Source organism: Mytilus trossulus, chromosome 6 (assembly GCF_036588685.1).
Source record: "Mytilus trossulus isolate FHL-02 chromosome 6, PNRI_Mtr1.1.1.hap1, whole genome shotgun sequence".
NCBI classification, from domain to species: Eukaryota; Metazoa; Mollusca; class Bivalvia; order Mytilida; family Mytilidae; genus Mytilus; species Mytilus trossulus.
The window spans coordinates 78541469-78558499 of record NC_086378.1 but is presented as its reverse complement, the minus strand read 5'-3'; the positions used below and the strand labels follow the sequence as shown (position 1 = coordinate 78558499).

At 32.6% G+C, this 17031-nt stretch overlaps 2 protein-coding genes across 2 annotated transcripts in view; one reads left to right on the top strand and one right to left on the bottom strand.

The window, feature by feature from the left end:
• The window catches only part of LOC134721931 (uncharacterized), a 38761-nt gene extending 36811 nt beyond the window's left edge, over positions 1-1950 (bottom strand). Inside the window, exon 1 of the mRNA XM_063585241.1 lies at positions 1838-1950. The gene's annotated coding sequence lies outside the window, so the exon portion shown is untranslated. The remainder of the gene's footprint in view (positions 1-1837) is intronic.
• A 3087-nt stretch (positions 1951-5037) lies between these two features.
• On the top strand, positions 5038-15877 carry LOC134721930 (uncharacterized). Its single transcript, XM_063585237.1, has 3 exons — positions 5038-5211; positions 13708-15119; positions 15788-15877. Exon 2 carries the CDS (start codon positions 13708-13710, stop codon positions 14929-14931), a length of 1224 nt encoding a protein of 407 aa, XP_063441307.1. The 5' UTR covers positions 5038-5211; the 3' UTR covers positions 14932-15119; positions 15788-15877.
• Positions 15878-17031: the final 1154 nt, after the last annotated feature.

Sequence of the window (17031 nt, the reverse complement as noted above, 5' to 3'; positions counted from 1 at the left end):
CCGTGGCAAAAATGGGGGCCGGAATCTTGAACTGCAACTGAAAACGTGTTAAATTGGATAGGGATACCCTTTTTGCATCGCAACAGGCCAACCACTGACCCATCAAAGAATTATGAGTGTTCTAATGTGCATAGAGCGTGGCATTCTTTTTCACGAGGCATCCTTATAGTATAGTATTCTGAATAAACGCCACAGCATATTCATATACATGCCGCACAGCGATAGTTAAAAAAAGACCCTGCTTTTTATGCCGCACAGCGTTAATTCAAAAAAGTTGGCAAGGTTTTTAAATATTTTTTTATATTTTGATATGACCGTCACTGATGAGTCTTATGTAGACGAAACGCGCGTCTGGCGTACTAAATTATAATCCTGGTACCTTTGATAACTATTTACACCACTGTGTTAATGCCACTGCTGGTGGACGTGTCGTCTCCGAGGGTATCACCAGCCCAGTAGTCAACACTATGGTGTTGACATAAATATCAATAACGTGGTAAATGTTTTTTAATAAATTTCCTGTTTACAAAACTTTGAATTTTTCGAAAAACTAAGGATTTGCTTATCTCAGGCATAGATAACCATCCGTATTTGGCACAACTTTTTTGGAATTTTGTACTTCTTTGGCTTTAAAAATCTTTTGATATGAGCGTCACTGATGAGTCTTATGTAGACGAAACGCGCGTCTTGCTTACTAAATTATAATCCTGGTACCTTTGATAGCTATTTTACTTTTGTTTGGAAGAAGACAAAAAATACCCTATTCATACCTAGTCGTCTGTTTTTGGTGTTGTATATGTTGTTCAGCCTTTAGTTATGTATGTAGTGTTTTGTAGAAGAGAGGCGAAAAATACCAGTGGCAGAGGTATTTTTAAACTCATAAATCGAAAATAAACTGACAACGCCATGGGTAAAAAGAAAAAGACCAACTAATAAACAAAGACTGATAGTACACAAACACACAAAATAGAAAACAAAAGACTGATCCGATTGCTTTTTTTCTTTTGTCGTTTTTCATGTTTTACAATGATTTCGTCTGGCTGTCTTTGAAATAAGTTTGAGTATCCATTTGTACCTTCCAGTTCTTTGTTACTGTATTTGACGTGTTGCCAGTTACCTTTATTGTGGTTAAACTATGACAACTATCCACATACATAGTCAACTACTTATATCATATACATGCAGATTTCTTATAGACCCACCTAGTTTCACTGTTGTTTTGAAGTTAACCTGTATGCGACTACAACGGTTTCCGCTCAAATTGTGCCTAAATATACTTGGATTTCACATCTTAATTAGTTATATATATGACCAGGTTATCGTTGTTTTCTGTATATTTGTTTTACTCTAGTTTAGTTTTGATAGGAACGAATACGATGGTCATACTGCTACCGTTTTATCAAAACCCATGCTGTATGTACGTTCTGTCAACCCGCATTGACTTAACAGCATTATAAACATTATGGTTTGACATATGGAAATCGTTTTATATCCATGAAAAAATCTATTTATCGGACTGTTAGCTTCAAAGAACTGTACAGCGTCAATCAAAAAAGGAGATCGCTGACCATTACTACCATTCCAGTCGATACCCGCACCGAACGCGTGGATATGCCATTTTTACACGTGTTTCAATTCTTAAAAAATAGATTAACAAACATTTCTACAAAACAGATAAGGACGAATTATTAGAAATGTCGTCCATATTAATTGTGGCGACCTTAGATCTGTCATTTGAACTTCTATTCATACTCATTAAGGTGGAAATACAAATGTTGCATCTAATTGAAAAACAACGGGATAGATGAACTCTGATTAGCTTATCGTTTCAACTTACATCGATTTGAAGAATTAATTCAGGATTACTTGTTGTCCCTAGTTCTCTTCTTTGTCTTTAATGAGAAAATTTCCTGTTTTTAACGTTCCTACGCATGCGGAACGTTTTGTGGTTTATCGAGATGGAAAACGACAAATGGGTTCGTGGTTTGTTACATAGGGGACACATGATCTTGCATATTGGTACGAAATAATACGTTTTTAAAGAGAAATTATGATTTAAAGACATTCAGAATCAATTGCGTTGAAAATTAAAAAAAAAAAAGCATAACAGATATAATAAATTGTATTTTATTTTGTATTCGTCACTTAAACAGTGTAACTAGTGGAAAAGGTAAGCATATTTATACTCCATCCGGCCCTTCTCAGTTTTCGACAAACGAATAGAAATAGCAGAGGTTATGTATCATTCCTCCTGTATTTTAATCATTATTCTCTTTAAAGCTTATTACTTAGGGACGACATCAAAAGATCGATGTAGGATACAAAAAACTTAAATCAAATAGTTTGGGGGTGGGGGTTGAAACTCTACAAGTTTTGTATATTTAAAATCGATTTTTTTCATATATCACTATTGGTTAATCATTTTTTCCCAAATTAAGTTAAGAGGGGGTGGGAGAGGGTCATTGAAAAAACTATGTGAATTAAGGTTTTTTTATCCTACATTGGACTTTTGATGTCGTCCCTTACTTACTTGCTTACCAAAAGAAAAATTCTGATAATTTCTTTGAAATCCATGCAATAAAATTCATACAAGTGAACGCACCATAAGACGATGAAAGAACGGACGGACGGACGGACGAACACAAATCGTTATATAAACCCATTTTTCTGATAAGGATTATCCAAACTGCTGATCACAATAGAAAAAAAAAACATTTTGTTTTTGGTTGATTGTGATCGTCCTGAATATGCATGAAATATTTGTCACTGGACGTTAAACAACCAAAAATCATAGATTTTCTTGCAATATAGATTCAATTTTTAAAAGGGTCTAAATGATGGAAATTCAGATTTTCTTTGTTTGATTTTTAATGCTAGTAAGCCTCTCGTTAGTTGTTTAAGTTTATGACTATTTTACTTTATATAAAGAAAACCTGAATGACTAATATTAAATTATTTTAAATTAACATTGACCATTTGCCAATTTTATTTACTAATACATAATCAGTTTTACAACTTTGACAAAACAGACTGACACTCTATTGAATATGCATAAAAGGAACTACAATTTTAAGCTTGTAATTGTCTAGATTTTGAGATTAGATATTAATCAAACATACCCTCAAATTGTTGATCTTAAAAAAATATTGTCAATGGGGAAAATACCACATTACCGAAAACAATAAATACCAATGATCATAATATTGAGTCATGTATATTTAGTGGGAAGCATATGTGTTAACATTCCATTATTTATCTTAAGTAGGTTTAATTACAATTTACTAGTCCGTGAATATCTATATTTATCAGATAAGTGGGTCTAAGCGTATTATGAAGTTCCGTGGGATAAATGAAGTCTTTTAATCTTTTCCGTATCCTTAAGATGTATTTCAAAATTTTATACAACGAGTTGCATTATGAGGCCATCTTTGAAATTTGGTATATTTTGCATCAGAATATTTATGTATGTATATGTATCGTGTGGAAACTTCCCCTTGGCTCCCCATATGAGGTATTATGTATACTTTTCTCTCACGAAGATCAACTTTTTTCTGTGGTTTCCATTTATTATTTGTTTTGTGCAGTCTTTGTATTTAGCGAGCAGATGTCAATACAAAGACGTATCGTTCATATCACATTGTCAAATATTCCAGACATGTATGAAGTATCACATAAGCCGAATAATGTGTATTCCCTTATCTTGATCTGAGGGTATTTTCCCCCAATAAAATACGAAATATCTTCCCATAAGAAAATAGTGAAAGACTTGGAACTTTTTTTTTTCAGATAAAAATTACAAAACTTCTTTTAACGATCTTAACACTTATATTTATTTCGAATTTTCCTTTTTGATATTTAAATCAACAGTAAACGTCTTTAACGCAAGTTAACTGGAATTTGCTTGTATTACGCTTTACTCTATGAACAAAGTGTAGTACACGGCCGAGAACCAGCTTATGATGCAAGAACCCTTCTATGGCAGCAGTAACTAATATCTGCAATTTTTAAGACAGTTTGGCTACAAATAATACCATGATATAAAAAGAGGTTCTAACCCTAAATATCTCCTTGCTATAATAATTACATACAGATAAATGAAATAAACGGACTGTTTAGTGATCATTGCAATGACACGAAATAAAGCATTTTTTTCTACATCCTCGGTGTTTTATCATATGAAACAGGGTAGTGCGAAGCTGTGTTGACAACATTTTGTCATCGATTTTATAATACAGAAGGTAATACGGAAATAAGATGTTGCGACCAGAATTGGTTACATGTAATGTGTGTATATTTATATTTTTTATTAGTGCTGTACTTCAATATACCGACATTGCATGGCATGGCAAATATAACCATTATCTTATGAAAACCGGTGCAGGTCTATGAATTTGAAAATAAGAGAGGGACAACATTTGAAGTAATACTTTACTTGTAAAAAGTCTATGCATTCATCATAGATGAAGCGTCATTAGGAGCCACTTGATCCTCCCCTCCCCCAAACAAAAAAACGCACCTTGATTTTACAGATAGATGATATATATAGACCAAGCTGTCAATTTTTTAAAATTTTTTAAACCTCATTGGGATTTTTAGATGTTTGCCGGAGACTACTATTACACTACAGTTTTGTATATTTTCAGATGAAACAAACAAGGAAAGTCAGATCTCTAAAGGCATTTTATATTATGATATTATGTCATTCACAGAATCTGGTTGTTTTCGTTTCGGTCAGCATGGACAACACTGTTACTGCAAACTTCATCAGATATATTTGAAATAAACTAAAAACCATGCACGGTTTGGCATTTTGATATGCAGTTCATTCATTACTGGACTATTATACTAATAAGCATAATAGTCCCAGTTTATAATGGGAGCTAATGACAATTTTTCCCCCTAACTATGACCGTTTTGTTAACCGTAGGATTATTATAAGAGACTTGTGTCAGGTTATTTATATTTAAAAAATCATAAAGTATTAAAATCAGTGTTGTCAAAAGAGCAATTTACCTGTTCGTTTGATGGTTATAAATTGAAAACCGATATCCCATTGGCTATTATAGATAATATGACTCCGCCTCTTTTAAAATGTGTAAATTTCACCTGTGTTGGAGAATGATTATCAATTAAGTTGTATAAAGTGTTAAAAGAGAAAGCAAACAATCTACCACTGCGCTACTGATATTTGGAATACAAAAATTATTTAAGGTAAGTTCATTTTTCGTATTTTCATAAAATGATGAAAAAATATAATTTATTTTTAAAAGGAAGTTAAGGAAGGTTTATAGTTAACGTTGTATGTTTTTTTTTAAATATAGATCTTAAAGGTATTGAGTTTCAAAATTCATGTTAGAAAATATTATATGTAAAAAAAAATCATAGAAAAACCCGTTCAATGGTTGTCCCCTGTCGTATTTTGATGTCTGTTGCTATTTAAAGGCTGTTGCATTTTGAATTCTGTTGCTTTTTGATGCAATTTGTGTGGATGGCAGGTCTTTTCTAGTTTCTGCTTGAGTGAATTACAACTTTGTGTCTCTCTCAAGAACTTCGCATATTATGTCAACACTTATATCCCTTTAGGTGCCTGTTGGTTATATTTTCTGTTTGGTCACTGCGTTTACTAACACTTATAGACCTTTAGGTGCCTGTTGGTTATATATTCTGTTTGGTCACTGCGTTTACTAACACTTATAGACCTTTAGGTGCCTGTTGGTTATATTTTCTGTTTAGTCACTGCGTTTACTTACAAACGTAATTGACGTCTTTATTTATCTCGTAATCATCATCATTAATTTTCGTTGTCGTAGAAACCGAGTATCTTCATATTTTTAGCTAGAAGAAAGTAATCTTAGCCTATAAATATCGTTACTTCTATGGTACATTCAGTTTTGGTTTTCAACAAAATTTCACGTCTTTATCACTTAAGAATTTCATATCTATTTATGTCCGTGTTGCAATCAAGATAGAAGGCTGATCTTTAAACTTTTTAAAAACTATGATGATCAGGACTTAAAATACATGTATATCGACCGCTAGATTTCTTTATCGCGGAAATTTTGTGCATATCTTTAAATTGCTTTTTCTTTGACGTTTTCCATACGTCTACTTTAAATAATATTGTAGGATTATTTCTATTTGTTCGTGTTGTTTTTAAACGTGATGCGACATCAATCAGCTGATGCAACTTTCCTCTCCTGAAAAAAACCCGTATGTCGTATTAAAAACACAAGATCTGAATATTGCATGTATATATGTAAGCATAGGTGTATTGTATTGTGTGAATTTAATCATAGATCATTAATATATAGGTTTGGATTCTGAGACCCAATTCTTGGCTGACCTTCAGGTCCTTGTTAAAGTTTTGAGGATAGCTGCTTCACTATCAAATGTCCATATTTTGTCTTTAAAAAAAAGAAGTTAGTATGTGCATAAATTTGAACTACCACTTGTTACAATTTCAATGCACGTGACATATGGTTCATATAATATTGCATCACTGAACATTTTACGATCTTTTACGAACGAAGCGTTTTGATTTCTTTGCCTTAATTTTGATCATACATGAATTATACACATATGCTATTATTAGAAAAGAAACATTGGTTGACTCAGTAGAACATATAACCTTAGCCTATTTCATGCAGGGAATATACATAGCTTTCACTAAGAAATTCACTACCATACATAGTGCACTAGTGTTTGGAAAATCGATAGCAAAGGAAATTGGAGTGTTCCACAAGAGATAACAAAACTATCTGGGCACTTACAATCTAACCAGCAACATCACTTGAACTTTCAAATTTAATTTCCGATCAGACGCAGGGCAGATGGACATGTTTAAAAAATACTGACCAAAACCACTTAGGATATTTAACAGGCGGATAAAAATGTTTGCCGGTATCCCGGGTGAGAGCGTTATCTTTACGACATATAAATAGCTGGGTAATTGACAGTTTAAAACTCCCAAGTATCCTCATTGATACACGATATCTCTGCTACTGCTTGCCATCAAAGGAATTTCCCAATACACCTTCTCCGCCTTCAAGTGTGAAGAACACTTAAATCACAAGGAGGGTTTCTTGCTCCTTTCAAATGGAATAATCTTGTGACTTCTATTCTGATTTATGGGTCATAGATGAAATAAAGAAGTTGACCCCTGTCTTTATCAAGATCTATCAAGAGTCTGCACACAGAACACAAGACTGAAAGCGTGTGAGAAGTAGAAATTAAGATGTCACAATAATTTCGGGGAATTCTTCAGATCTCTCTTTTATTTAGTCTTTTTTTTAGGATACCTACATTGTTTAACAGATTAATTGCTGGTTAACAATGTGGACATTAAATCTTATTTAGATCTTAATAAACAAAATCTATATATACAATTTTGAAATATGGAAAAGTGACTGATTGGTACATGAACCACAACAAACAATATCCAACACATAAATTTCAATTCGCTGCATGGAAGAAAACTGAACACAATGAATAAATCCTCGACATGCTACAGGCAGTAATGTGGTCAGATTGGATATATTGTGACTTATTAGTTTGACAATCCTTTTGGTATTTTCAGCCTTTCTTGTGTTAAAGGAAAACCGCCCTTATCGATAGAAGACAAATGTTTTGAAGATAGTTTAGGTAGTTTAGACCCCATCATTACTGTATTTGGTGCTTGCATCGAGAAAAATGTCATTCTCGTGTGTTTATCATAAGTTGTTGCATTTTCTGTAAGTCAAGTTTTTTGTCTTTGGTTCGTCTTTTTACATTTGGTATGTGTCACTTGACGTTAATCAAACATGAATCAATTCATTTTTTCTTAGACAAGTTTGTAAGTAACTATTACAGATGATGGCATCGACAATATACAATAGTACCATGAAATATTATGTGACGATTTCTAGCTGAGAATTGCAGTAAATCATAGTTTCATTTGCTTTCCAACTTTAAAAAGATATATTGGTTTTAATTGGTGTCGGATAAGTATGTGCTTATTATATACGATTTTCATAATGCCACGGTTTGTTTATTATTCGGAAATCAAAAGTTTTTGGTCTTTTTGTGTCTGTCTGTCTAGAGAATGCAAAGATCGAAAATCATTGACTTTGGAAAATGATATATAGACTTCGCATAACTGATGGCTATTATCAATGTGGTGATTTTGTTGTGACAAGCAGTAATCAATACCCCTACTTACATTTATAATAAAGAAACCAATATTTAAATAATGTTACCAAGTTAATAAATAGTTTTGTTTCTGTGCTACCCGGGGAAGTGAGGCAGACTTAAGGACAAAATAAATAAAACGATTGTAAACACAGATAGGAAAGCAGTAACAACCTACACCAAAACTATTTCCTGTACCCGAGGCGCCATCTGGGGTAAATAATGATGTTATCTACCTCCAATAATGTGATGACTATAGATATCCCTTAAAAAAGTGTAACATTACGTGCTTTCTTGTTCAATATGCCATTCAATGAAGAAATAAATATTATATGTTTTTGTAAGTTGTCAAACCGTATCAATTATAATTGACTGGGGTCGCCACTTCACAAATCAATTAAGTGATTTGCTTTTCCGGTTGTCATTGTTCGATGTTTTTTGTAATGTTTATTAGTTTGGCTCTCTGAAGATATTTTTATGTAGAAGTACTGTAATAGTTTAGTTATTTTGCATATTTTTTTCATCTTTTTCAAAAACTTATCTTTTCAATCTCTCTGAGGACTGTTTTCATTTCTTCCAATTTTTATACCTATTGAGGCCATCGTCTTATGATCAAAGTAAACTTATACGAGACATAGTTTGACCTTCGACATTAGCCAAATAAACACCTATCATTAAAATGCATATATAGAATATCATCAATAATCTGTATAAAAGATATTAAACATGTTTTAAAGTTTGGTCTCAATTGCATATTTTATAAGCCCCGAGCTTTTATTAAACAAGATGGAAATTGTCTCTTTGAAAAAACATATAAAAACTCATTAAAATAAAAACTTTTTTGAATGTGGAAAAGTTTTATAAGTTTTCATAATTGAAATAAGAGATTAAGTTTTATTTTATGATTATTTGCTGTTTAAAACGTTGTTTTATGTTTCCAGACCACGTAGAGAGCTACTGCATTCAGCTACTGGTTTTAAAATAAAATTGAAGAAAAAAATCATTAACATAAAAAGTGTTTAATGAGAGTTTTAGATTTAAGTATATTTCTCATAGATTTGGGTATCTTTAAAAGTTGAAGGGGACAAAAACCCTTGTAAAGGCAGAATAGGAGAAGAAATCAAAAATAAAAGAATAATACAATATAATTAAGAAGAGTTAAAACACGCAGCTTAACTTATAAATATTTTATGAATTATGCATTTAGAAGTACAGGACAACACTATTGAAAGAGAGAAAAATCACCGATTTCTGAGATGCATACCAGTTTCTAATTCTTTGTAGAGCAAAGTCTCAGTTTAAAATGCTACTTTCTTTATTTCTCCCCATATACATATATGAAGAACTATATCTCCCCTGGCGAACTATTTTAAAACAAATTGATGAGTTTTGTAACTAAAGTTCCTATCTTACCCAGAACTAACCTTACCCTTTTCTCTTCATTATTGAAGGAACTAACGATAGATATATTTATGATCTTGTAATTCATTTTGAGCCTAATCCATATATTACCACCATTAATCAATCAATCAATCAATCGATTCCGGAGTCTGACTTCTTTGTGGTATGGGCTTTGCTCATTGTTGAAGGCCGTACGGTTTCCTATAGTTGTTAATGTCTGTGTCATTTTGGTCTCTTGTGGACAGTTGTCTCATTGGCAATTATACGGTAACCACATCTTCTATTTTATATATTCGTTATATTTGATCTTCATCCTGTATGGGTTTTGCTCATTGTACGGTGATGTTTTAAATTAGCTGTTTATTTGTACGCCGAACATTTGGTCTCTTGCCAGTTGAGAGTTGTTTCATGGGCAACCATACCACATCTTCTTATTTAAATGTACACGGCACAACAAGAGACGATAACTTTCAACAGAGAAACCAAATGTCTTTGACAATTGATATCCATTCGTTCGATGTGTTTGAGCTTTAGATTTTGTCATTTGATTAAGGACTTTACGTTTTTTTAATTTTCCACGGAGTTCAGTATTTTTGTGTTTTTACTTTTTGCACACCTGACATACATGTGCAAGTCATAAAAGTTTATCAGATATACCTGTTACAGCATTACATGACAATTAAACCAGCTGGTAGCTAAAACCTAAATGAATGATTTATGTAGGTCAGAATTACTGTTGTTGCATGTTTTATTATTGCCGCAACATTTCACCTTTTCTTGTTTCCGAGATTTTCAGGAAGAACAGACTTTTCAGATTAAGATCGCTATCAAACTTCACCACGAAATCATTTCATGACACTTGACATTTTAGGATTGTATTTTTTTTTTTATAGCAGCCATATAATTTTAAAATTTAAACTAAATTTAAAGCGATAACAATCAAGTGCACTTTAATCACGTGATTTTAATGCATTTGTCTGATGGTAAATGTTGTACATAATACATGAATTATGTGTAAAGAGAAGAAAGGCTACGCCTATTTATATAACAAGAGACCTATATGTAAAACTGCTGCACTCAGCATATCATAATTTTGTCCTTTTACTTTATTTGACTTTAACACCTGCACGAAATTGAAAAATGAACAAAAACAAAGAAACGAAAACAAAAACCCAAAGACACACGATTTTTTATTACTGTTTTTTTTTTTAACTCAAATTGATTATTTGAATTCTCTATGAGGCTTACTACTTCGAACGAATTCTTCATCATTTCACTGCTAGTTAAGGTCCACCTCAGAAGTGGTTTATATGGAAGTCTTTGTTCATTACAGCACACATATATTGTGTTTATCTTCAGCCCAATACAGTTAAGTTAAAAAAAAAAACAACCTGTCAGCTCATTGTTGAAAGCCGTACGGTAACCTATAGTTGTTTAAAATGTCTGTGTCATTTTGGTCTTTTGTGGATAGTTGTCTCATTGGCAACATCTTCTTTTTTATAAAGTTAGCCAGACAATCTCGAAATTCAGAAACAAGGATTTGTATAGTGAGCCCTATGCAAATCCCTGTCAGAAACAAAACAAACATTCAGACAAACAATTACATGTATAACTAAGTGTCACACTTCACTGTCAGCAGATGTAAGTTAATAGTAAGGATAGGTGTTTGGACATACATAAGCCTAGAGAGATACGTACACGAAGGGTGAAGAAGCGTCACCTAGAATCATGGATAAATTAACGATTTAAATGGATTTATTTACTTTACTCGAACATTTGGCCAGGATTATTTATCAGTTCATAACACAACTTTGGATTTAAGAGCTGTCATACATGTATTTACTGAGCCCGAGAATTAACTTTCACACCTTCATGTCACCCGTGTAATAAATTTTGACAGTAGTTTAATTGATTTCAGAACACCAGAAAAATAAATCCTATAAACAAGTTTTATTACCTTTTAAAATCTTGTGAGAAAAACAGTGGGAGTTGAAAACATTAAATTTTGAGACACTAAATAAGATTTCCTAGTTTAAAACAACGTCCAATGCAATCTGTCCCGTGATGGTCTTCAAGTGAGGAAAATGTCAATGTAAGTATCTACTCTGATAAGAACATATGTTTTCAAGCATGTGTACTGACTATTACTGACGTCAGCAATTCTCTTGGGCGTGCATGCAGATGCGGCAAAACCACATGCACTTGTTTCTATACATTGAAAGAAACACTATGAACAGAAATCTACTCGTAAATATACGTTTATAGTAGATAGAACCATTGTATGCGTCTAACATTTTGAAAAAAGGGGGCCCTAGATATAGCTAATACTTGTAAGACGTTTATGCATTAGTCATTTATGTAGCCTGTTCCCTTTTCCAAATGCCTCTGCAATGACATTGGACGTTGTCTGGTATTGAAATCATGCATACAGCAATTGTTCTGAATATCGTTTATATACATGTATCTAAGATATTTGAACCAACGTTCAACTGCTTACTTTATATTCGAGACTAAAATTTAAAAATATAAACCAACAAAACAATACAAGAAAGAAAATGCTAGGGCAAATCTTAGTCAATTTTAACCGAAAATGTCAACTTTTTAGGACGTTTAAATTTAAAGGTGAGACGAGGAGTGTCAGAAATGAATATCTAAATTATTTATCACTAACATATTTTACAAAAAGTCATTATATGTATTAACATATAGAAAGACAGTAAAATCTAAAGGCTTTATCATTCTAATCGCGAAAACTGCCATAATGCTTTTCGATCGACTGAATATTCCTTTTGACTATCTATCCCAAATGTATTAGTCTCACTGTTTTATATTATTGATGAAATAACAGTGGTTGCTCAAATTTACGTCATTCGGAGGATAGTTATCATACCACATCTCCATATTTTGAATCTTTAATACCTAGAAACTAGTAAGGACATTAAAAATTGATGTAATATAGTTATCCTCCTTCCAGTGTAATGCGTCAACGGGAAGAGTATTATTTTGCTGCATTGAAGACCCATTTGTGGACTTCGGTTGTTATCTTCTCTTTGGTCGTGTTCTTGTTTCTTTGACATATTCCCTATTTTTATTCTCAATCTTATTTTAATATAGATAAAGTAGTTAACCTGCAATCTCTTAGAGCTTGTGTTAAGAAACCAAAATAAGTTGTAACATTGATCAGCCCTTTGGTTACTTCATTGCTAATGCAGAACTTTAAGTCGTAAAATTGACACTAAATTGTAAAATTTGAATTGTTGGTTTCATCTCACGATCTTTTGTAAGATAATTTAACTTCTTCCTCAAAAATCACTCTATTAATACGTTTTGTAACACCATGCATGTGATCTAAGCGACTGCCACAATTTATAGTAAAAGGGCACTTAATTAAACAAAAGCTAATCGGCTTAGGATCAAAGTGTTGAGAAAGTTTTAGAGTTAATTAGTCTATCAGTTGTTATTTTCACTTTTTAAATTTGAGTGACTCATTTAAACCCGTCAAGTAAATTCAAGCAAAGCTAATTAGTGAGATCACAAAATCAAAATATTAAGAAGTTAATATTGCTTTTCATAGATTATATAAGTAAATGGTTGAGACAAGTGTTACCAAACTAATTGAAATCGTGAGAAATTCAAGTCAGAAAGGCGACAGAACACTGTGGGATACAATTGACAAAATATTTATTAAGTTTACTGAATTATATCTAAAATATAATATCAATATGAATAAAGTAAGTATGCATGTCTTGTGACTGTGATAAGATGCACAACTTGTAATATAAACTGAATGATCTTTTAAGAAAGTTAATATTAGCTTTATAATTGCATACATTCTTAGCGGTCTATGCGTTAAGTTTTATTTATGAAAACCAAGGATTTTGATAGTATTACCAAGTTTACTATAAAAATCTTTGCTGCCACCAGTGTATTTTTAAGGTTTTATTAGTTGCATGATTTGATAACAATCGCATATTTGACGCAATCTGCTTGACGATCAACACAAATGGTTCGTTGACAAAAAAAAACACTTTGGAAAATAAAATGATAATACACGAAAGAATCAGCTATCCAAGAAACTGCGAAACTATATACTTATCTTTGTTTCAAAGCCTAAACAAAATGTTATCTTTCTATTTGTAGATGTTTCGGTGGCTAAAGAACGGAAAGAACAAAGAAAAGACATCTAAAGAAAAATCTGCTGGTGACAATTATGGTTTCCATAACCAGTCAAATTCAAATTACGGATTTAAAGGAAGTAAAAGTCCAGAAAATCTGGATTCTTCAGTTCATATTTATGACGAGATCAGTGAAATTGCAGAAATTTCATTTTCAAGGCAATTTACTCTTCTACCAGAGAAAACTAACATGGGACATAATGTTGAAGGACCATATTTAGTCGTTCCAATATTACCAAGCAGGAGAACATCTTCAAAAATGGATGAAGATCGGGAAGATGAAACAGATGTGATTAAAAAATCGTTAATGAAAAAAGAAAGAAAACAGAGGGTTTACAATGCACCTTGGGATAAGCCTAAAAGTGAGCAAGGCGAAAAACATACAAATTCACTTATTCATCCAGCATTTCGTGACTCTGATTCTGGTTACACGTGCAACAGTGTAAGCACCAGAACGGACTCCGATCGTGTTAATGACAGTGATACCGGATGTGAATACGACATGAGCATTTCAACGGAAAGTGATGTAAGCAGCGAGTATAAAGAACTTATAAGTAAGATACAAAACAATTTAACATTGAAACATCAAATCTTAGACATGATAAAGGAGTCAGAAACAGGTGAACGCGGGAAAAGTAAACCGTCTGCAAAGATCACGTCTTCATCTTCTCTAGATTCTTGCGATTTCATTCGGTCACGAGATACTTTTGACAGAGACGAAACGGAGTCGGAATACAGTAGTGGATTTGAGGAATATGAGTTAGACGAACATTTGTCGTGTGAAATTCCGTCAGCAAAGGCCGAAAAAAGAAAAGGTAAATTTCATAGGAATACTTCTGCAGCAAGTTCTGAAAGTGGAAAATCTACCTCAGATCCAAGTGTTTCTAATTCCGAGACGTCCTACAAATTACAAACTAATAGCCTCAAAGAACAATTTGTCATTCCAAAAAGGTCCTGCAACCTTCAAAGTAAAAGTTCTACCTCGATAGACAGTTCTTATAATAAGAATGCAGACATTTATGGCAAAAGTTCAAGGTCGAAACGGAATTCGTTGCAATCAGCTGCTTCATTGGCTCCTAGTCCAACAAATATCTACCAAAAAAGTAACAACACTAGATATTCCAGTTCAAATAGAATGCTTGGGGATCTTATAAACATGAATCATAATATGCAAACAATGAAATTTTAAAAGACTTTGTAAATTCTTCACGAACATCATATTCAAGGAAGTCTGTACAAATAAGCATGACAAGAATGTAAATTCTTCACGTACATCATGTTCGGGGATATCTGCACACCTAAGCAAGACACTGAGATGGCATTGGTTCCAACGAAATGAATGCCAAGATAACAGGAATGATGACAATCGAAAATTTTGTAAGTATTTGAAATTAAAATTATAGTATGAGAATAAAAAAATATTAAATTTATAATTATCGAACAGATTTTCCGATTTTAACGTAAACAATTATTTTTTTTACAGTCTAGAGTCAATCGATGTTAAAGAGATTATCTAGAGAAAAATGTCCTTTACAGTAAATGTTTATTTGCAAAATTTCATATTTTATCAACATTACCAGCTCATTTGTTGATAAGATTTGACCTGTTTTTGGCTTTTTGTAGAACATATATTTTATTTCCTATGCATGTTTAATAAATGTTATGTTTGCCTTGAAGAAAACACAATAAATATATTGTGACACTTTTATAGGGCTTACATTTTATTTTCTTTATGGTTAGAATTCAATAGTGTCGAAACAATTTATCTGCACCCATCTCTATTTATTATGATATTTATTGCACGGGTCAAATCTTATCGAATACATATATATATTTAGAAGAAGAGATCTTATAATTTGGACTTAAGTTCTGTATAAAGCCTATGAAAGTCAAGACTCATTGACACAAGACAAAACCAATATGTACATGTGTTTTAATTAGTAGACCAAATTTGCAGGTTGTATATAAAATTAAAGATATCATGTAGCCGATATATGAAATCTTATGATTTAATTGAACTTATTATTTTCCAATTTCTTTTTCAGACAAGACGATAAAGAGCGCCACCAAGTAAAACCACGAAAAGTACACAGACATTGTTAGTGCTATGTCATTACATAAATAACAAAATTTAACTACTTAGTTTTTTGTTCTTTCAATTGAAACACTTCAAAGACAAAGATCATATGTGGTGGTCTTTAGGCTCTTTGTTATCCCAGTTAAAAGGAAAATTGGGAGGAGCAGAGCAAACGGAGAGGTTAAGTCCCGATGATCCGAAAGGCGATTAAGATGTTACCTTTTTCTCTCTAGATTTAACTTTTTAAGACCTTGTAATCAATGCCTTTTAACTTTATAAATCTGAACGCATCTTTGATGATTTGTCTTGCATCTTATTTTTATGACTGATCACACATTCAGACATTTTGTCTGGTTCACCTAAAAGTGCACTAATCTTCAAGCTAAACTTTCTTCTGGTCACTACGGCCTTTCTTCGTATTGAAAAAAAGACACGTTGTCAAACGACAGTCAACATACATAAATCAAACAAAGACGGAGCTAATGTTATCGCACAAGGAAAAATCTATCAAATATCAGCATACAAATCATGCATATAAAAAAAGACCAAACAATACCAGCTTCACCAAAATACCTGGTTCAGGTGTTACGGGAGAGAGAGAATCTGTTCGAGTGCCATTGAGTGACAAACCATTATATAATAGGGAATACGTGAATTTTTCGAGTTAAAGGAAATTTAGGGTATAGGCCAATGTGAAAATTCAACAAAATAAAAAGCCAAAAGACATCTTACCACTTATTAATTAAAAAGCTTGGTAGTCCTAAAGCCTACAACTAATATCGATACGTGTATATCACAGCCTACAACTAATATCGATACGTGTATATCACAGCCTACAACTAATATCGATACCTGTATATCACAGCCTACAACTAATATCGATACGTGTATATCACAAGGTCAAAGTCAGGCTTCTCTTCACCAACGGATGACGTCTTGACACTGTCATATAATGGAACGGTATACATTTGTATATCGATATATAAAATTGAAAATGGAATTAGGGAATGTGTCAAAGAGACCAGACCAGACAACAGCCGAATATATATGTTCCTGGTCATATGAAGTTACACCACTGCTTCAGATTGGGGGTTTTGGTTGGCTGCTGTCTACTGGACTTGGTTTTTGGCTTGCTGTTTAAATTAGGTGTTGAATTTTTTTTTGACTTGTCTAACACTATCACTCTATGGTGACCGTTTATAGCTTATACAT

What these genes read in the sequence shown, in the direction of transcription:
- LOC134721930 (XM_063585237.1), top strand. Translation starts at nt 13,708, where the DNA reads ATGTTTCGGTGGCTAAAGAACGGAAAGAACAAAGAAAAGACATCTAAA.